The following is a 23,249-nucleotide window of genomic DNA, read 5'->3' as shown; positions in this document are numbered from 1 at the left end:
CCACATACAAGGTTTTATCAAGAAAAGTATTTGCTTTTCAATGGATATATTTAGAAAGCAAATTACGAAACCTGGTTTTGGTCCTCAAACAGAGCAAACACCTGCCAGATATTATGGCAGAAGAAGTCTTATTATGTTGTCACTTATTTTTTTGATGAGAATACTGCCTTAGTATTTGCTTAATAATACTGTAGAAAATGTTGGAAGACGACAGCCCTGTAAAGCTATTTATTTGAATTTTATTTTTAACAAATTCATATTATTCATTAAGATTACAGGGGAAAAAATGAGGGAGGTTGCATTTGTGGAAGTGTAAAATAGTACATAATGATTAGACATAACAGCTTACTACACAGAAAGAAAAACTAAATATTTACACTCTAAGGCAATTGATTTTGTGTAACAATGTGTACATAAACTGAAAGATTCAGTAAGGAACACTCGGATCAATCTTCCGATCAGTCTTACAAATCCCAGTCAAATGCAAACACACACAAATGCATTCATACAGCAAATTCCTACACAGGCAAACAACTCTCACTGTATTTGTCTCCTCCACAGCTGTGACCTGTACATTTCTCAAGCTTGCAGTCAATGTCATAGTTTCTTTCTCTTCAGAGTTGACTTAAGTTTGCTTGAAGTGATGTGTCGCTTGTCCCTGGATCTCTTCCATCTATAATTCAACAAGGCACTCACAAGTTAGCTGCAGTTCACCTCTTCAGGATAGAATTTTACGTATATATTTTTCTACGTTTGGAATGAATATGTGTGTGTGTGTCTGTTTTTACCAGTACTGCATGTGTAAAGGTTTGGTTATCCTTTTTATACTTCTTATACTTACATACGTCCTATCCAGTAACCAAAACCTTTTTGTTCAGAAACAGCTAAACCTTAGTTAGTTAGTTTGCGAAGTACACTCCGTCTTCTGTGAGGTCTGCTTTTGCTGTTTTCGAATGTGTGTGTGTGTGTGTGTGTGTGTGTGTGTGTGTGTGTGTATGTGTATGTGTATATGTGTGTGTGTGAGAGAGAGATAGTGTATGTGTGTGTGTTTGCAAACTGCACTCATGCATGACTGCGCCTGGTACCTTTGACGTGCCCAGTGTTCCCTTGTTTCTTCATCCATTCTCTGACCCGCTGCTAGTGGACACCAAAACAAACACAGCAACACAACTCACAACTGCAGCAAAGAACAGTAAGGGCAGACAAAGAGTCATGGCACCAGACCATTACTTCTACCAATACATACAGTCCCGCTCAGCAGTATTGGCACCCCTAGTGAATATGAACAAACAGGGTATGAAAAAATATGTCTGATGTTTATCCTCTTGGTGTTTCACTCAAAATATTCACAAAAATCTTACCTTTACATTGAAGTAAAATTATTGTAAGAGAAAACAACGGTTAAGATTAAATAAATATTTTTTACAAAAGCATGTGTACCACTATTATTGGCACCCCTAGAAAAATCTTATAATTGAAATCTAACTGAAGTATATTTCCAGTCATGTTTTACATTTTTAAGTTCACCTGTTTAATTATGAACTCTTAAGAGGTTAACCATGACTTCCTGTTCCACTGATGTACAAATATGAGATGACACAGGCCAAATTCCATTAGTCATTCATCACAATGGAAAAGACCCAAGAACACAGTGACGATGTGCAATAAAAAGTTGTTGAGCTGCACAAATCAAGAAATGGACACAAGAAAATCTCGTACCAGTTGAAAATACCCATTTCCACTATCATGGAAATAATAAAGAAGTTTAAAGCGTCAGGTGATGTTAAGAATCAGCCTGAAAGACGACGTGTGTGTACATTGACCCCACGCACCGCAAGGTGGATGGTTCAACTGGCAAAATAATCTCGAAGGATCACAGCTGGAGAATTGCAGACATTACTTAAGTCTTGGGGTTAGAAAGTCTCCAAAACTACCATCAGACGCCACCTACATCACCACAGGTTGTTTTGAAGGGTTGCCAGAAAAAAGCCTCTGCTGCCCATCAACAACAAACTAGAGTGCCTACAGTTTGCCAAATGGAAGTCAGACTTTCAATGGGACTGAGTTAAATGGTCAGATGAGACCAAAATAAAGCTTTTTGGCAAAAACAACAAAGGTGGGTTTGGCGTAGACAGAAAGATAGCCGTACAGAAAAGCACCCCATACCTACTGTGAAGTATGGTGGCCGATCTTTGATGTTGTGGGGCTGTTTTTCTTCCAAAGGCCCTGGACATCTTGTTAAGATACATGGTATCATGGACTCGATCAAATACCAGCAGATATTAAATGAAAACCTAACAGCCCCCTCTAGTAAGCTTAAAATGGGCCATGGTTGGACCTTCCAGCAGGACAATGATCCGAAGCATACCTCAAAATCAACACAAAAATGGTTCACCGGCCGCAGAATAAAGGTTTTGCCATGGCCATCACAGTCCCCCGACTTAAACCCCAAAGAAATGGGATCTGTGGGATGAGCTGAAGCCGAGTCTACAGGCGTTGACCTCAGAATCTGAAGGATCTGGAGAGATACTGTATGTAAGAATGGTGTCAGATCCCGTGACATGTGTTCGCCAACCTTATCAGGCATTATAGGAGAAGACTCAGAGCTGTTATCTTGGCAAAGGGAGGCTGCACAAAACATTTAATTAAGGGGTGCCAATACCTGTGCACACATGTTTTGAAGAATAATATTTATTTAATGTAAAAAAAAAATATTTTACCTCAATGAAAAGATTTTTATGAATATTTTGAGTGGAAGACCAAGAGGATAAACAGCAAAGACATATTTTTTCATAGCCTGTTTGCTCATATTCACTAGGGGTGCCAATACTGCTGAGCGGGACTGTAACTTGTATTTATACCTGTTGTGTTTCTTCTGTGTTTATTTCAGTTTTTGGCACTTCTTTCTGTTATTGTTTTACATCTATTCTTGTTCTTAAATGCCCCAAATGTGAAGCACTTTGAGCTGCATTCTGTGTATGAAAGGTGCTTTACAAATAAAGTTTATTATTATTATTATTGGACGACAAATCCAATAATGGTACATACATTCCAATTATTACTGGAAATTACAAAATTATTTAGAGTTATGGTTGCCAACTCTTGTGCAGGCAGAAGTATTTTCACAAGAGATGCCTTTACCAGCTGAACAGACAGGCTGGAGACACACCAAGAGATGGCCACTCTGAGGAATTCCACAACACAGACTGAAGCAACGCTGTCAAATTATCCTACCCTCAGGATACCGTAGACTAGGGTAACAGTAGAGTAACTGAACAATGTGTAAAACACTACAACACAATAACATACAGTCTGCTACATCCATACTAATGTGGAGCAAAGTTTCAAATATGATTTCTGCTATGGTGAACAAGTCAGGGACCTGGATTACCTTCTGGGCCTGTTGGAGGGAGACGCTGGTGGTTCCTGAGTCATCACATGCAGAATTCTTAGCAGGATCACGTCTCTTTGCCCGTCTGTGAAGGGAGACGCTGGTGTTTCCTGAGTCATCACTGGCAGGATTCTTAATAAGACCACCTCTCTCTGCCCGTCTGGGAGTTCCAGAGCACGAAGAGGATGAATCCGTAGGAGATAAGCTCAATGAAACATCAGGAAGAGTGGACAAGGCTGCACGGTTGACCTCCTTCTCCCACTGATCCACAAAGTGTTGGATGTTCAGGTAGAACCTTTCAATGATAAAGTTTGAGAGGTGGATACCACCAAGGTGAAAGAGTTCAGGCTTAATGTTCTCATGGGTGACCGCTGTTCCCCCCAGTTCAGCAACCATAGCATGTACTCTGTGATTGATCACGTCATGAATTCTGTCCACTGCCTGCAGGCCTTCGGAGCCATGTTTCTCAAAGTGGATTGGCAAGATGTCGGACCACACAATCAGGCACTGGGGGAAAATGTTGCGTATGGAGGTCAGTTCCGTCTTGATGGAGCTCAGCAAATCTTCAGTGGTGCTCTTGTTGATGTCATTGTCTCCCAGGTGGATGAGGAGCAGGTCTGGATTGGGCCAGTTCAGCTTGAGCTGGTGCAGCTGGGGCACAAGCTGTTGCCACGTCATGCCCTGCACCCCTTTCCAATATGATCGCACACTAGTGCCAATCTTGCCCATCTTAACGCTATACGTAGGCGACTCTGCCAGGTGTGATGCCAGACCTACCAGAGAATGACCACAAATCCAGACCGTCTTCACATTTTCGCTGGTAACACATCTCGAAAGATCTAAAAAAGAAAAGAAAAAAACCACAGTATAAGGCATTAGCTTATGCCAGTCACTGCGGGGGTGATTCTGTCCAGTTATTTCGTGGCTCCCTGCAATACTAAATTCTGATTGGATAATTATTAGTTCAGTTATTCCTGTGTTGGCACAGATAATGTGCGATAGTGGTAGTGTGTACACTGCTCACAATGATGGCAAGGAAACAATGTACATCTAGCAGGTCATCTCTGACCTGACAGATCTTTTAAATACTCTTTCTTTCCCTAATATCACTGTTTTTAGCAAGAGCTTCACTTTCTAGGTTGCTGCTCCATTTTAGGGTAATCCAAAGGAGACACTCAAAACATGCTCGATTGGGAATATCTTTGCTGGTATACTTGTGTTGCATTTCAAATGAATCGATCTTCTGATTCAGTTGTTTCTTCGATATAAGGTTCTACATGCAGACATTAAAGGTGCTACTTGTGGGATCAGAGTTATATTGAATGGCACTTTAGCATTACCTTGTTGTTTTCGCTACTTTGACTCACTAGCGCCTCTTCAGGTATAAAGGGGTAGAGGACAGGCCAGGGCTAGCTGGTTGGCATGCTAATTTGAGTGGATATCTTGGCAACACAGAGAATGGGTGTTTCGGACCTTATGGCAAATTCTATTACTTCATATTCTTCACTGTTGCTATTTCTAGTTAATATTTAAATGTTTTAAACTAACATTCTTACATAGAACACCTTTAAAACATAAAAAATAGTTTGGAAGAAATAGTTTTTATGTAATGTCAAAAACACCTTCTAGTATGTATTGCGTTGCTCATGTATCGCATGCTAACCAGCTAGTCGTAATATTACTTTGTACCTCAAGAGTCAATTGTGAGTCACTGTGTAGTGATAACAGCAAGCTTGGTTATCCTGTAGCGAGTGACAAACCCATCGATTAACAGTGCTGTGCATTATTATGGCAAAATGTGTTGATGTTTGACCTCAAAAGCCAATCAAATTGCACCCCTCATTTCCACGTCCTGAAGCAACGTGTTGCTTTGCTGAAATTATTTATGGCTGGGTCTGAATGCCAGGCAAAGCCTGAGCAGCGGTCACCATGGCAACGCATAGATTATTTAACAGTTTGGATGAGGGCTTCTTTTTCACCTGGCGCTTGCTAACGGTTCAGGAGACAAGCCATGGCCACGGCCAGGGAAGAGTGCCTGTCAGGGCCAGGAGTGCTGGGAGCAGCTAACATAAAAGCAGAGAGCTAGAGGACGTTGGGGGACTATTCGCTGCATTTGACAGAAAATGCATTGGATCAGAATCACTGCTTTTACCTTAACATGAATGATAAGCCTATCAGTTCCCAATGCTAACTGAAATCAATTTGTCTCAACCTAGATCATACCCTTAACATTTCATATATAAATATCAATCAATTTGGAATGGTCGCCTAGATATCTTTCAACCATATATGTTGGTTTTCACTCTAGTCTACATGCAGACTTTAGCCTCCGCCATCTTGGCCAACTTTTTGTTTACTGCAGTAAAGGGAGAGGAGGTAAGGGTGGACCAATTCAGTGATACCACTCTTCTGTTTTGGGTGTTAAGTTTGAAATCGTTAAGTTTGTCAGCTGCCAGCTAGCCAGACATGCATATAGTTCCTTTAATGACCAGCTCATTAGAATATCAATTTCAGGAGCAAAAATTAGGTCTAGTACATCTGTGCTGCAGATCTCTGCATCGGTTTCTTGATCTATTTCTGAAAATACTACCCAATAAGCTGGGGCCCCAATAAATTATATATATAAATTCTGCCATTCAGTCAAAGACAAGACAACAGGAAGGAACACAAACATTACTATAGCAACATCCGAGCAACTACGAGAGAAGAAAATATCCTGCAAACAAGTCTGGATCTACACCATTATTAAAGAACAATTGATAATTCAGGCAGTATGGCAACTAAAGGTGGAAGAACGCACCTTGTGAAGGCTGTTGACTGCTGGCCACATCTGTGTCTGTGCTCATGACGTTGAGCAACATGCGACATACGCGTCTAGCATCGGCCAAATCGCCCTCTCCCGATCTCCGAACTTTCTTTTTGGATTCTCTTTTCATAACGACTCCGTCCTCGCACTCAGCCTTCGCAGCTCCTCGTCTCTGCTCGTTCTTTACTTCACCCCTCCAGTTGAACTGCTCCAGCTGCGCCAACAAAAAGCAAATGAGAGAGCCCACACAACTATACGCTACACTACAGCTACAGCCACACAAGGGAAGATTTATATATATATATATACAGCCGCGGAAAAAATTAAGAGACCACTTAAAAATTATCAGTTTCTCTGGTTTTACTATTTATTGGTATGTGTTGAAGTAAAATGTACATTTTTGTTTTATTCTATAACCTACTGGCAACATTCCTACCAAATTTCAAATAAAAATATTGTCATTTAGATCATTTATTTGCAGAAAAATGACAATTGGTCAAAATAGCAAAAAAGATGCAGTGTCTTCAGATCTCGAATAATGCAAAGAAAACAAGCTCATATTCATTTTTAAACTACACAATACTAATGCTTTAACTTAGGAAGAGTTCAGAAATCAATATTTGGTGGAATAACCTTGATTTAAAATCACAACTTTCATGTGTCTTGGCATGCTCTCCACCAGTCTTTCACATTGCCGTTGGGTGACTTTATGCTACTCCTGGCGCAAGAATTCAAGCAGCTCGGCTTCTTTTCATGGCTTGTGACCATCCATCTTCCTCTTGATCACATTTCAGAGGTTTTTTTATGGGATTCAGGTCTCGAAATTGGGCTGGCCATGACAGGGTCCTGATCTGGTGATACTCCATCCACACCTTTACTGGCCTGGCTGTGTGGCATGGAGCATTGCCCTGCTGGAAAAAACACTTCTCAGAGTTGGGGAACATTGTCAGAGCAAAAGGAAGCAAGTTTTTCTTCCGGGACAACGTTGTACTTTGCCTGGCTGAGGTTTGTAAAAGACCATAAGGATTGAACCAAAGCCGACTGGAGGGTCTCCTAGTTCGTCTTCTCTGATGAGTCCAATTTCACAGTAGGTGCAAGATTCTGTGGCTTGAAGGCCTCTCCAGGTCTCCGTCTAACCATCAGACGACCATGTGTTGGGCAAAGCTGAAAATTGGACTCATCAGAGAAGACGAACTAGGAGACCCTCCAGTCCGCTTTGGTTCAATCCTTATGGTCTTTTACAAACCTCAGCCAGGCAAAGTACAACGTTGTCCCGGAAGAAAAACCTGCTTCCTTTTGCTCTGACAATGTTCCCCAACTCTGAGAAGTGTTTTTTCCAGCAGGGCAATGCTCCATGCCACACAGCCAGGCCAGTAAAGATGTGGATGGAGTATCACCAGATCAGGACCCTGTCATGGCCAGCCCAATTTCGAGACCTGAATCCCATAAAAAAAACTCTGAAATGTGATCAAGAGGAAGATGGATGGTCACAAGCCATGAAAAGAAGCCGAGCTGCTTGAATTCTTGCGCCAGGAGTAGCATAAAGTCACCCAACGGCAATATGAAAGACTGGTGGAGAGCATGCCAAGACACATGAAAGTTGTGATTTTAAATCAAGGTTATTCCACCAAATATTGATTTCTGAACTCTTCCTAAGTTAAAGCATTAGTATTGTGTAGTTTAAAATGAATATGAGCTTGTTTTCTTTGCATTATTCGAGATCTGAAGACACTGCATCTTTTTTGCTATTTTGACCAATTGTCATTTTTCTGCAAATAAATGATCTAAATGACAATATTTTTATTTAACTTTGGTAGGAATGTTGTCAGTAGGTTATAGAATAAAACTAAAATGTACATTTTACTTTAACACATACCAATAAATAGTAAAACCAGAGAAACTGATAATTTTGAAGTGGTCTCTTAATTTTTTCCGCGGCTGTATAACAATAATTGTGTGTGTGTGTGTGTGTGTGTATGTATATATATATGTGTGTGTGTCTGTGTGTGTGTGTGTGTGTGTGTGAGATGTTAATGTAGAGAGAGAGAAAGAGATAATACTTATTATTATTATTATTGTTATTATAATTATTTACAGCCTTTGATAAAAAGAGAGAATTGTTCGTGTTTGGCCTTCTTATCATCCTCTGTAGATTTACACTTCAATTCAATTCATTTTATTGATATGTTTTATCATCTTAATAAAATTGTTTACCACCTGCTTGACTGTTTACAACCTGCATGAGTCAGACTTCTATTAAGGTGCCTCTGGTGGAAGCAGTTTTTACCTCAAATTGGTTCACCTCCTGGCTCTGATGAAGTGAGGAACACCTACTCCCTGGAGCAACATCTGAATATCTGTCTGGAAGATGTACCGTTTCCTGATGTCCAGAATATGAAGTGGATGACCTGACAGGTGAGGTTGAACGCAAGCGCTCAGAGTCTGGCGAGTAGGTCTCACTGTGCTGTTGGCTTGACAACTGCTCATTTTGTGAGGACTCTAACATGGCTAAAGTTGTATTTATGCCATCAAGGTCGCTTGTTTCACTTCTCCGGTCTATCTGCTCGTTAACTCCCCATGTTTTCAGGTTTAAGCCAATGGACTCGAGAAGGGTCTTAATTTTAGCAAAAGGCTTATCCCCATCTGACGGTCTATGCGCATCGGTCGTCTCCTGTTCATGTTGGCCGACTCTATGTGTTTGGTCCTCTCTCTTCCAATCATCTTCTCCATAAAGATAGGACTCTTCCTCATCCACCCCAGTCTGCTCCGGAAACTGCTCTTCCAAACACAGCCCTGGCTCCATGCCATCACTGCACAAAATATATCTCCCATCTCTCAGATCACTTCTGTGACGTTGCAAGTCATCCCTTTGTCCTTCTATGGTTTCCCCTTTAGCCCGGAAGGGGTCACACATCTCATCTCTGTGGGCTTCTCCGAGTACAGGCGCAGTTCTGTAACGTTGCAGGAAAAGAGGGGTTTGACCAAGTGACCGTTCCCAATCATCAAGAGGCTTATCCCCATCTGACGGTCTATGTGCGTAAGTCGTCTCCTGTTCGTGTTGGCAGAGGATAGGCATTTGGTCCACTCTCCTCCATTCATGTCGCTCTGAGTGCTTGTGGTCTTCCATGCGGCGCTCATCACCGTAATCTGCCTCTTCTCCATAAAGATAGGACTCATCCTGCTCAAACTGCTTGGGGAGCTGCTCCTCCACACGCATGGTTTCCCCTTTAGGCTGGTTCTCCTGTTCCTCGTCGACCTGGAAGGGGTCGTATAGCTCGTCTCTGCGGGCTTCTCCGAGTTGAGGCATAGGCATAGAAACAGGGGTTGTTGTCTGTAGTTCCATGGCCAGAATGGCTTTCTTTTGAGCTATCAACATGTTAAGTTCTTCCAATTCCCTCTTCTTCCTCAGTGTTTTCTCATCCTCAACTATATCAGTTGAGTCCTTGAACCTGGACAGCTCCCTACTAGCTGTTGAAGTTACAGTCTTTTCCCTGGGGCTCCTACTCCTGTTGCGTTTCCTGGAAGAACGCTCCCGACTGCCGCTCCGACTCTTGCTTCGCTTTCTGGAGGAACGTTCCGTCCTGCCGCTCCCACTCCTGCTGCGATTCCTCAAGGAACGCTCCCCACTTCTGCTTCGCCTCCTGTGCCCCTCATCTCTACGCCCTGGGCTGTGGCTCCTCTTCTGGTCACTGCTCCCACAGCACAACACGAAACATCAGTTAAAAGGAGTGTAATGAATATTTCGCTACTGTTCTGCTGGTAAACAAAAGCATTTAGACCTGTTCTCTTACTGAATGAAGGATCCAGAAATGGGCTGACTAGCACACACATGGTAAAGGGCCAGAAACTCACGCTTTGTATTCAGATTTATTTCTTGCATCTTTCTGCGTCGTTTCTTTGCAGTTCATTAGTTTGATTGTCATCTTCTTCTGCAGATAGTGAGTGCACAAGATAACACTTATCAGCAAATGCCATGGACGGGATCAATGGTAATTTCAGGTGTAAGTGCAGTTGAGTCACTTTGGATAGTGTGTCTGCCATGCAACAAAATGTAATGTAATGTTCATTTGGTAATGAAATCCACATCTTAGCAATAGAAATATCAGGAACAGGTGTAAGAAATGTCAAGACATTTCCTGACTAGGGGCAGAAGCACACAATTAGAAAAGCAAAAATGTAGGGGGAAGAATTTGCCTGTATTTTGCCTGTACTCACCTTCTCTGTACTGGGTGCCTGTAGCGTTGACGTGCGGCTGAATACATTCTCTGTGAACCTCCGGATCCTGATGGCCTGGTTTCCAGATCCAGCCGCCACGTTCTGGAGAGATCAAGACGAGTATAAACTTATCTGAACAAGGAGTTTTCCAGAAAAGTATATCTACTCCAGATTACAACACGGCTGAACCAAAACAACCGGCCCGAAAAAAGACTTTATCCCTCTGTGAAAGAGTCACAGTTATTATTACGACCGGCAAGCAATCACAACACAGCACAAGTACCTAATGCAAGAAATAAAGGTACAGAAAACCATGGACAGAGGAAGAAAAAAAATGAACAAAAACAAAAAAAAAAAAAAACATAAAAGGACAAAAATTAAAAAAAAAAGAGGAAGGAAAACAGGCTCTAAAGTTGGCAGAAGGTGACCCCAGTGACCCCAATTTACCGGAACAAGGGTGAACTCCACCATCTCGGAGATGGACAGCTTGTTTTCTTCCATGACCTCGGAGAGGTCAAACACCAGTTTGGGGTCCCTGGGATACTTGATGTATCCGAACGAAGGGTTCAAGCCAAGCACCACGCCCTGATAAAGGAATGCACATCGTGAAGCACATTCTTTTATACAGATGAGGACTTGTCATTATGGAGCACTGTAACAATCCTATTCCCATCACCACTGAAGGAATTTCCAAAGGACAATGCATGTTCAGACACCTTAAATCAACCATCCATACATTGTTGTCCTGCATTGAAATCTGACCACTGAGGTATTAGTCCATGCAGTAACATTTTTAACTGGGTCTTTAAAAACCAATGCAGTGAGGTAAAAAAAACATAACTAAAGAAAAACACACACACACAAATGCACACACACACACACACACTGGTTATCACCTTGGCCAAAAGTAGTTATGTATGTAAGCTAGCAGAATGGGCTCTAGCAGATATAAACAAAGACGCTCACCACTCTACGATGCTCCGTTGTGTTCCCACACTCAAAGGTGTCCGGGAGGATCTCCAAGTTAACGGCCCTCTCTGCTCTTGTCTTTGGGTTGGTGGATATTTTAAACTGAACTTTGTCCCCCTCCAGCATGGTAGCCTTTGTTAGCACATCGTCCGCCCTGAAGAGCAGCTTCTTCTCCTCTCCCTCCACTACAGTCTTCAATCTACCAAGAAGAAGCTCCTACAAAACAATACAACAGCAGGAATAACTGCTGTGGAACTGTACATTCTATAAGATTAGCCAAGTGATGATTTGAGAACAGTATCACTTACGTAAATATATTAAAAAATATGGTTGTTTTGACTGCCATCCACTGTGCCAACAAAAACCAAACCATGTTGCCTTGAGGTATTTGAGGTACGAAATATCCATAAAATACACAATGAATAATAATAATAACTGTGACTTTATTTATGGTCACTATGGACAGTTTCCATTATATAACTTGCCTTGTTGTCATTAACTGCCAATTTACTGACGGATCTGTGCTCCATTGGAGGGACTCGGATCACGGTTCCCTCGTGATGTTCAAGGCTGACGACCTCGGCCTCTTCAAGATATGCCTCTGCACTGTCCACTCGCTTCCTCTAGAGGGCAGAAATACCCAAAGGAAAATGTTAGAACAGGGCAGGGGTTGATGTGTAGATCCATGACATTGGCATTATACTGTATTTGGAGTGAGAGGCATTCATTGGCTTCCACTGATAGCTTGTGTTGACATTTGCTTAAATGAACACACCATAATAACCAGTGATTGCTGCTGTGCATGTTATTGACCTGTCTTGTCTTAAATGAAGATCCCATAATAACCAGTGATTACTTACTTTGTCCCCCTCGAGCATGGCCTTCGTTAGCACATCGTCCTCCCTGAAGCGCTGCTTCTTCTCCACTCCCTCCACTACAGTCTTCAAACTACCAAGAAGAAGCTCCTATAAAACAAAACGACAGCAGGAATAACTGCTGTGTAACCGTACATTCTATGAGATTAGCCAAGTGATGATTTGAGCTGTCTTTTCTGAAATGAACACCCCATAATAACCAGTGATTGCTGCTGTGCATGCTTATGACCTTTCATTTCTTAAATGAACATCCCATTATAACCAGTGATTGCATCTCATCGCAGACATGCACAGCAGTAATGAGAAAAAAAAAAAACAGCATAATTACAGAAAAACATCTGGTTAGCAGAACGGGCTCTAGCAGATATAAACACAGACGCTCACCACTCTGCGCTGCTCCTCTGTGTCCGTGCATTGGGAGGTGTCCGGCAGGATCTCCAAGTTGACAGCCCTCTCTGCTTTTGTCTTTGGGTTGGTGGATAATTTAAACTGAACTTTGTCCCCCTCCAACAAGCAGAAGCCCTGTTCCTGAGGCAAGTGTAACAGGACAATAAGGACTGTTGATGGTTGAAAAATGGGCAGACGTTTTGCTATGTGTAGAGTATATTAGCTCCTTAGCTCCTTTGTGTAGGATGTCAGATGGGAGATGTGTGAGAGCTGAGTTACGTTTGAGTGGAACTGAACTCAAGGCCATCTTTAGTAAGCAAGACAACAACAGCAGCTCCTAATCTCAAGCACTTCAGCTGTTCAGTCTTTGCTCTATTCCAGTTCCGTTTAGTTCAAAGTGAGTTTATTTCAACACAGAAAAACAACGCTAAAATCAGTCACAACAAAAATAACACTGAACTCAATCAAGCCAATACACCAAAGTCATAAATGGTCACAATAGCCTTTAAAATACATAATCTTAAAGTCCAAGTAGGACGCTGATTATCTGCACTTTAGAGTTTCCACCCTACTTGATCTTGATAATGATGAATGCGTTCTTAATGAATGTGTGTATAATAATATTCTGAATTAAAGTTAATGCTTGTGAAATAAATGCATTTAGATGTTTACGATTGTGTGATTCATTAGGATGTGCATGTGGGTTATAGTGGTTCACATTGCTGTGCTCACAATTACGGAACAGCGGGCTGTCGTTATCATGGCCTTCCGGAACATTGCCATGGAACCATTTAAACCTCCATATGGGGAAACCCAAGTATCATTCCTGGAATGTCCTCTCCACCTCTCCTCTTCAAAGTTTCAAGTGTTCCATGTTGATGAAAAATAACCTTTGGGGAAGTGTAATTCTGGGAATATTTTCCCTGTAGCTCCTACCTTGTTATTGATGGCGGCGTTAGCAACTCCTCTCCCCTCCTCCACGCTCTTGTTTTGGCTTGAACCGAAGGTCACTGTGCCGCTCGGAAGCTTCAGCAAGCGGACGGCATGCTTGGCCCCATCAACCTGAAAAAATTAGCACGGATTCACATATACGACTAAGTTATGTTGTGTGTGAGTGAGGTATGTAACTGAGCTTAATTAAACAAGCTGACCAAGATTTCAAACATGTTGTTTCAGAGTGCCACAGGAAGTGATGTGATGCTCCTGTTGTTGCGAAACAACCTCTTCAAATCTTAGAGTTGAAACTTCAATGAGAGTCAGAAGACCGAATGCGATGAACTGAAGTTTATTCAATCTTGCAGACATTCATTCAATCTGAGTGGTGGTCCATAGAGCAGCCCAGTCGAACTTTTCTGAATGGTATATTTCGTCACTATGCTTTTTCAATCGAAGACCCAAAACGTATCCAAGTTGAACCAATCGCCAACCCAAAACTTATCAAAGCTCAGCCAATCAGAATATTCTGCTCACTAAATGCTGAAGCATCTTTCAAGATGCTGACTTTTAACGAGCAGCTATATCCTTATCAGTAGTTTCACCCCTCCCCATTATGATATATGGGCTCTGTCTTGGGAAATTCTTCTCTTTGAAGAATTCCGCATCCCCCAGGCATAAACCTTTTTATTAATATTTGGCTGCCTCTGAAGGCTTGCACCTGTGTAAACTGTGTGGTCATGGTTTTAGAAAACAGGCCTCTCTGTTTGGCCTGACCTTCATCTCTGCACACAGGCCACTCTGCCTGGTCTTACATGACACTTGTTCTCGCAAAACTGCTTTGTGTTCACCACACCACTGTATTACAAGCATGATTTTCAACACTCTGTTGTGGAAACTGCCCCGATAAATAAACATAAGTGAGGAAGGATCTTCCACGTCCAAATCACTTTGCTGTTGTGGATGCGTGTGATGAAGACATCCGAGACAATGACAATGCTCTCAGTCAGACTGTTACCAGTATGGCATCCTGGGATGTGATGGTAATTGTTACTACCACAGACTTAGAGACTCAGTCAGGCTATGGTGATAAATCAGGAGACACATTTGTATTCTTCCAACTGTTAATAGACAACCACTAGTGAAAAGTACAGGAATCACCAACATGCACCCATACACCTATCTAGAATCATGACAGAAATTATTACATGAAAGACATAAAATATACCTAATAAATATACACTAAAACAAGGTAGTTCCATAATGTAAAAATCCCAGTAACTCAGAAACTCTGAGACCCATCCCACAGGTGCTATGTCGATGAGGTCACCATGACTACCGTGAGCTCCACCTTGTATTCTGAAACCTCACACCCTTCCACAGTAAGACTAACTCACTCGGAGGGCGGTGAACTCCACCTCGTCCATGAGTTCCAGGTCCCCCTCACTCAGTTTCTCGCTCATGTCAGCCCAGAGGTTGCTGTGGTTCTCGTACATGATGGAGCAGGACCCATCCTTGATGTCCATGATCAATCCCTGTTGTTGTTTCAGAGAAGAAAGGAGTGTATCAGTATTGTGTGAGTGTACTTACGGAGTGTATCAGTATTGTGTTAGTGTACTTATGGAGTGTAACAGTATTGTGTTAGTGTACTAGTGTCCTCTCACCCTCTTGCGTTTCTCCTGGGTGACCTGGAAAGTCTCTGGAAGCTTCAGTTGGATGTTGACTGCTCGTGGCTGGTTGGTAAGCAGGTCAGTCAACACCTGGAAGGTCACCAGGTCTGACGGCAGCAGAGTGGCTGGGTGCTCATCTTTGCTAAAGGAGATCTCCATTGGCTCTCCACCTACTTTGGCCAGGATCAAGCCTGTGGCTGGTGCCTCCTTCGAATCATCACTTGCCTGGCGAAAAAAAAATTGAACTCAAGTGAACTGTGTTGGGTACATGCATCACATTCAATCACAATACCCATTTAAACAAATGTTTGAAAACAAAACCATAGAGACAGACCGACAATCAATATCTTAATCTCATTAGATCAAAATAACATCATTCATCTAAACAGTCTGCTTGCTGAATCTACTCTGAGATGGATACCACAGTACTAGAAAATACACAGAACAAGAAAAGATAGACATACAGACTTTACCTTCACAGATTTGATGAGTCCTGTGTGTCTCTCAATCAGAGGCCTAAAAACAACAGACAACATGATATTTAAAACCTAGGGGGACACCCCTAGGGTAAACAACCCTTAAAATATTAACATAATCAATATTCCAATCAATACCAATATACCAATCAATATTAATGTAATCAATATATTTAATGACAAAGAGAAATAAGGTCATCATGACATTTTACTACTTACTAAATAAGAAACGACTAATTCATACTAAAATAATTGAGTAACTGGCATAATTAATACTAAATAAGTTAGTTACTAGTATAATTAATACTAAATATGTTAGTTACTAGTATAATTAATACTAAATATTTTGATCCATTTAGATCTACTTTCTGCTGTCTAAAAGTTTACTTCTTAAAGCAGCAGTCAGGAGTTCATGTCCGAACCTAGCAATAATACCTAGCGTAGTCATTTCCAAATCCCATCAACAATGTAATAAAGCAGAACATTTTAATAAACCTTTTTAATATTTCATTGATTTGACCACAAATAATACTCAGCAAAAGGGGAAAGTCATGTCTAAATATCAAGGCACACAAGAGCACAAACAAGAGCAAAGAGCAAGGCAATCTCAGAGATCACTTCCTCCACCAATATTTACTGTACACTGTGTGATGCATACTGTTCAATATATGTTAGATGTATGTCCATAATTAAGATCTTGGTCTCACCTTACTGTGGCGGTCAATGGGTGCTGTGTTCTGGGGGGATTAGAGTGGGGTGGGTGCTGTGGTCTGGGGGGGTCAAGGTGGGGGGGCTCCTGTGGTTTTGGCTGTGGGAAGGGGGCACATTTGGCAAGGACTCTCTCCTTACACAGAACACGACAGGGAGAAAAACGTAATTCTTCATATTACCAAAATGTTGGCTATGCAAATGGAAACGACAGCTAAAGAATAACTGAATGTTATAGTCAAATAAAAGTAAAACGAAAAGCTACACCAAGCGATGTTTTCTACATCTGGAAAGTATGCTTTACAGAGCTATGTATGCTATACCCAGCTATGAATCCTACATATTGGCCGACGGAGGACTTCCTACTGCTTACCTGAGGGTGCCTCCAGGGGAGAGCTGGAGGGGGGTGGCACAGCTGCATGGCCTTTTGCTGCAACCTGAGGAGTTGATCCATGGCAGAGTCATCAGCCAGTTGCTTCTTGTTTCCCTGTCCTGCCAGCAGGATATCTGCATCTGAGGTCCAGGGGAGAGCTGGAGGGGGGTGTCCCAGGTGCACGGACTCCTGCTGCAGCCTTAGAAGTTGATCCATGGCCGAGTCGTCAGCCTGTGACTTCTTGTTTCCCTGTTCTGGCAGCAGGATATCTGTGTCTGAGGTCCAGGGGAGAGCTGGAGGGGGGTGTCCCTGGTGAACGGACTCCTGCTGCAGCCTGAGGAGTTGATCAATGGCCAAGTCGTCAGCCCGTCGCAGGGATGAGAGCTGGGCCTCTATGCGCTCCAGCAGCTGGGTGAGGGCCCACAGCTTGGGTTCTTCATGTCCGAGCCTCACTGCTCCCGGCCCTGCTAGCTCTCCTGGACAAGATACAGAGACAGTCAGACAGACAGGAAGGCAGGCAGACAGACACAGAGGAAGGGGGATAGAGAGATAGAGAGGGCATAGAGAAAGAAAAAGAAAGACAGATATGATTTGATAACAGACAGGGGGAATGGGAAAGAGAGAGAGAGCAATCCGATGAGGGGAAATGTTCGCAACAGAAGAAAGAGAAACAAAGACAGACGCAGACAAGTCACTGAGTATTTTCATGTTGTGGTCATAACAAATGATCCTGTGTTTCCCCCCACATCACAAGAGACCTACGCAGCTGTTTCTGAAGGCGCACCATCTCCATGGCCAGGCTTTGTGTCCTCGTCAGGTAAACACCTCTGTCTTTCCTCAGACTCTCCCGCTCTTGCAGGACCTAAACAGTGCAAAGTTTAAGGACTAATTTAGCAGGGGTGCGAGAATCAAATAATTAAAATATATAAACCATAGGCCTTAAAGTTGCTGGCTGGACCAAAATCAGCAGGCTGTAAAAACACTTTTTATAATCAGATCAAAACTCCACTTCATTCAAAAAGACTTCTTGCCCTAAACAGTACTTGTTCCTGCCTTGACAGGTATGTTAGTGCAGATCCAAAAGCGCAATGTTTCACCTTACCCAATATCTGACTAAAAACAACCTCCAGATTTATTGGAATATGATTGAAATCGAGTACTGAAATCGTTTAAGGTTGTTTTCACTGCCAGGAACACTTGCCTTGGAAATATCACGCACGACGAAAGGTGCAAGGTCACGCGGCTGCACTTGTTCAGGAGGTCCACGTTCATCTCTTGGTCTAAGATTAACCACACACGGTCTCGGACCGACAGCCATCCCCGGCGGGACGCCAGGAGCCGTAGGAGCAAGCTCTTGCCTCGGCGGGGGGCCGTGTCTATACTCTCCCGGAGGAGGAAAGTACCTAAGTGCAATCGGTGGACTGGGAGTTGGGACATGACAATTTCCTGATCTTGGAGGTATTTCACTGTGTCGTCTCTCTTCGACCAGACCATAATCCATTGGTGTTGCATCCATAGGATAGCCTCGCCCCGGACCTGATGTGGACCAAGGTGGCACGCGTATTTCGGGCAGTGGTGGCGGCGCGACAGGACCATGCTGGAAGTTTGATCCGGGAGGGATGAGTTGGGGAAAGGGTACTGGTCCGAGGTCTGTTCTTTGGAAATGGTTGTCGTCGTACGGATGATATCTCGCCATATCAACGCGAAATATAAAACAAGTTCCGGTAGGTTAACTCCAAAGCGAACGCAATGGCCAACTGTGAGAAAATACCTAAATCAGCATGGCAAACTCTATTAACAGCATCATCAGTCTTTCACAGTAAAACGTTACACCACGCCAATTGCGCTAGCTTCTCTATTAACTATGTTTACATGATCGTAGTCCAACATTTCTGGCTACAGTAAACACTAGTGTTCCGTCAGAGAATGAACTGGCTCAACTTCCGGCTAAATTTAGACAACAATATTACAAAATAAAAGTCACCAATCATTTTTAGCATTGAAGAAACATCAGGTGTGTGCATTGCATAACCATGATAACAAAAACAAAGTGACTAAAAAAGGATTTACTCATCTCACAAACTTATACTTGTATTGTTTGAAAACAGGGAACATTCATGAACTAAACAAGCGAAAATGCTCAAAAGGAAGACACTCCATTGTGACACTCAATCAGACACTGTGACAACGCTGGAGTCTACAAATTATTGTGTCTTTATAAAAGTGCGGTGGAATATGTTCAGAACATCCTAAATACTAATTAAAATGTGTTTATCAGTGATGAATATCGTCATTGACATTGTGACACATACTACACTCAATGAGTTGGAGTTGTTTTTGGTTACAATGGCCTCGCACAGACAAACTCAATGGACCTTAGACTAATATCTGGTTGCACAAATTACAAAATAGCATTTTGATTACGAGTCTGTTGAGATATGGAGATAATAGATATATAGATTTTAGAAATGCACTGCTTATAGCCATGTTGTTAGCGGAATGGCAAAAGCTGCTATTTGCAAAATACTTCCCGGTCACGAAACTAAATGAAAATAAGTCCTCAAATAAGTCCTCAGATTCTCATGGTGGTATTCACTTGAAACGAGTGTCTTGGTTTTGTTTGTGTTGTGTTAAAAGAAATAGGGGACATTTCTATCAAGACGCAAATCAGCACGAAACACGAACTGTATTAATTTAGGCTAATGTATATTCTTAATATATAGATGAGCAAATGTTTTAAGCATGGGGATTGCTGTTGTCCTTTAGGTCCCTATGCGTACATGATGCTTCATTACTTGCCAGGGACTGGTTTTGACGCCGAGATTAATTCATTTTACTTTTAATTCCTGTACAAAAAAAAATGTTTTTACTTATTAGGATGAGGATTGTTATTATTATTCGCGTTACATGTTTTTTCTGATAATGTGAGTTGGCTAAGACAACTCTCTGTCTACATTGTCAAATCGATTCCAAATGCAGCCACATACGAACCATGCCTTTTGCTTGTGTGCTAACTGGGTCTCTCAAATGTATTAGATTTGTCCTTTATTTAGTATAAAAATACATATAATAGTATAGTATCCTACTGGGTGGCGTTGTGCTTTTACCATTAAATTATGAAGGTGTCCAGTCCGTAATCATGACTTCGCGGGATCTTCTGAGTGTGAGGATAAATGTAAATTGCCCCAAACATAAAAGAATGCCTGGTTCATTGATGAAAAGCTAGACATGCCCGTAGTTTTGACTGTGGAATACATAACAAAGGCACAGACCTAGGACATATTTCTTCAGTGGCAGCATGACATGCAGACCACTGTAAGAGTGATGCAATGTTCAGATGTAGGTTTCATTGTATGCCTTAATGGTAGGCCGCTTAACGATAAGGACGAGATTTCGTGTTTGAAGACACATTAGCATACACAGATCAGATACATTGACACAATGTGAAAATAGGCACAAATGTCAAACACTGTCCTCTTTTATTGGAAGAATGTACAATACAATTAATTGACATAAGAAATAATGGTCAGAAACCTCAAAGAAAAAGAAAGGGACACACAGGTTCAAGAAAAGAAACACTCCATACAGATATTCAACACATTGCTTTCTTTTTCTTTTTGGCCACTTTATGGTATACATTTGATTCTTATTCCTAATACCTTGCTGCTATTTCACCTGAATTTCCCTAACGGGATTCATAAAAGTTTATCTTCTTCTTCTTTACTTCCTCTGTCCCACGTAGAAGTCTCTCTCCACTATTACCTGTGTTTCTAATGATGCATGCTCCTGTGGCCCTGAATATCAGCTCTGTCATTCTGGGGTGAACAGAGATGGCCAGGTTGTGTGGTTGCAGAATACATTATATTTGAAGGAATGGTGGATATATGGTGTGTTTTATAGGGTGGTGGTGGTTATGTCGGGATAGTACACTAGAATAGTGAGCACCAGCTGTCAGTGGTGACATCACTGTAACGCAGTGATTCCCACACTCTTCACGGCATGCCCCCCTTTGACAATGAGAAAAACTAATTGTACCACCTCTGTCCCCAACACCATTGTGCAAAGACTGAGATGTGCGTATGCCTGTAAGCCCTGATGCCCATCAGCTGTTGCATAACTATCCTTGAAAATTGTCTCTACATTTGAACAGTTACCGTTTTCAATTTCATCAATCCGTTAAACTCAAAAGGTGCGGTCTGTAGGATTTAGGGAGATCTAATGGCAGAAATGGAATATAGTATTCACAATTGTTTTCATTAGTGTATAATCACATGTAGCGTGTCGTTGTGTTTTCATTAGCTTAGTCATATCTACAAAGGGAGCGGGTGCTTGTCCACCATGTTTTTACAGAAGCCCAGAATGGATAAACTAAAACACTGGCACCTGAGGGTCATTTGCGTTATTATGGCACCTGTACCTTCTCATACATGCTTGGAAAGGGAGAGGTATTCAGTTGGTTGTAATTTGTTGCCTCACCACTAGATGCCACTAAATCCTACATATTGTACCTCTTAATGTTTGATCAGTTAGACATTTTTAAAATTGTATTTGGTAAGAGTGCTTGTATCGCTCCATTTTTTTTTAACCGGTTGTCCATTGTATTAATCATTGGGCTAGCTCTACCTACTCACCTAAAGGCTAAACAGTAAGTCCTGACCATATTATTTAAATCATCAGCCCATCTGCACCACACTATGGGAACCACTGCCTTGAACACTATACCACATAACATTAAATCATTCAAACGCTTTGTTTCAAAGCAACTTACCTTTGAGGAAACACACTTCTCAGGTTGTGTACTCTGGAATCAAACCCGAGGTCCACACTGTTTATGTCACAGGCTAAACACATTTCTTGGTTTAATAGTACATTTCATGACTGACTTTACCTGCATTATTCAAGAAATCAAACAGTGGTGGTGGCAGCTCACAGAGGGGACAAGGTTGCTGATAAGAAAGATGGCTGCTCCCTGAAAGCAGAAGCAGAGACAAATGATGGAACCCTTTCCCTTCACTGTGCCCTTTACACGTGAATGTCAGGCTCTTTATCACTTCCTAAGTGCCAAGCTAAAGCATACATTTCCCCTTTTCCAGCCCAAAGCTAACACCCTTAGATAAGGAACCGACATGAACTGTACAGTTTCACATATATTAAATATATATACAAGTTAGAAAGTAGCAAACTGGACCTGTTAGTATGCAACACTAAAAAACTGGTAGAAACAAGAAAAGCATTCACGTGTGTTCCTTCAAGATATATCTATGGTGTCTGCATTAGCACCTGGTCAAGAGATATCTATGGTGTCTGCATTAGCACCTGGTCAAGAGATATCTATGGTGTCTGCATTATCGCCTGGTCAAGAGAGAGGTGGTAATGTGCAGAGAGTTCAAAAGAAACCCTTGGAAAAAGATTTACATTATTTCATACAATGATAGGAGGCAAGGAAAGGTCAGTATACGGATTACCATACCTCTCCCCTAAAGGTGAGTGTCATTATAATAAACATCATACAACGACTTGCTAGACTAAATAACATGCATCGCTGTAGAAAAAACACATCCATCACTTTTGCTCAACGGAGTGCCAACATTAACCATTCTTTTGAAAGTATTGAACAGACGAAGAGAGATCTTGCAGAAGAAACAAGTTCTGTGATTTTGGACAATATAAAAAGATTGCGACATAAAACATTAATTCTAGGCACACATAGTTTTAAGGCACGGTGTTGTTGATTGCTGCAGTCCTCTTATCTGCAGTGTGGTATCAGTAATCAGTAGACTTTAGGAGTACCAGGAAATATCCTGAAGGAAAGAACAATTCAACAAAACCTGGATTGCTACAACTACACAGAGGGCCCTAGTGAGATAAAAACCTGGCCAAACAGGATAAGGGAGGATCAAAGAAGATGCTGAATAAACAACAATATACTTCTACAATATACTTGTTCAAAACTAGGAATTACAATACTGATAAAACCAAAAATATTATAAGATATAATATATGAGACATGAAAAAAGTGTAGCATTATTTTGTATCTGTATGAACCACCATACAACCAATCAGAACAGGATAACATCAATATGCGGTTCCATCAATACTTTTCACTCAAACCCCTTTCTACTATTAGCCCATGTTGTATATGCAATATCCATATCATGCCCAAAAGAGAAATCCTGCTATTTGAACTGTACAAATTTGTACTGTTCAAAATTCGTTGTGAAAGCTGATTGTGCAACACTTGTAGACACATTTTTGTTAACTAGCTCAACCCGAGGACTGAAGCATCACTGCTTCCAGATACATAATGAATGCTGGTCTGAATGTAATGAAGGCTTTTTGAAAAGTAATATTATAAGCAGGTTTTACAGAAGACTTTAAGGAAGAGAGATTTAGCCCTTGCCCTAACACACCACGTCTTCACATCTCACACTTTCGAGCAGTTCACA

At 41.7% G+C, this 23,249-nt stretch overlaps 1 protein-coding gene across 1 annotated transcript; it reads right to left on the bottom strand.

The window, feature by feature from the left end:
• Positions 1-355: 355 nt before the first annotated feature.
• Positions 356-17,019, bottom strand: LOC308373535 (uncharacterized protein; the record flags this gene model as incomplete). The annotated part of the gene is made up of 18 exons (XM_080849107.1): positions 356-673; positions 1,086-1,137; positions 3,392-4,230; positions 6,192-6,411; positions 8,485-9,886; positions 10,050-10,126; positions 10,413-10,514; positions 10,860-10,997; positions 11,379-11,597; positions 11,867-12,004; positions 12,242-12,346; positions 12,641-12,784; positions 13,580-13,705; positions 14,974-15,111; positions 15,241-15,471; positions 15,720-15,762; positions 16,430-16,566; positions 16,804-17,019. 18 exons carry the CDS (start codon positions 17,017-17,019, stop codon positions 615-617), a joined length of 4,386 nt encoding a protein of 1,461 aa, XP_080705233.1. The 3' UTR covers positions 356-614.
• Positions 17,020-23,249: the final 6,230 nt, after the last annotated feature.

This window comes from Sprattus sprattus, assembly GCF_963457725.1.
Source record: "Sprattus sprattus genome assembly, chromosome: 12".
NCBI classification, from domain to species: domain Eukaryota; kingdom Metazoa; phylum Chordata; class Actinopteri; order Clupeiformes; family Clupeidae; genus Sprattus; species Sprattus sprattus.
Note: the sequence above shows the minus strand (reverse complement) of the source record. Positions and strands in the feature narration are given on the sequence as shown.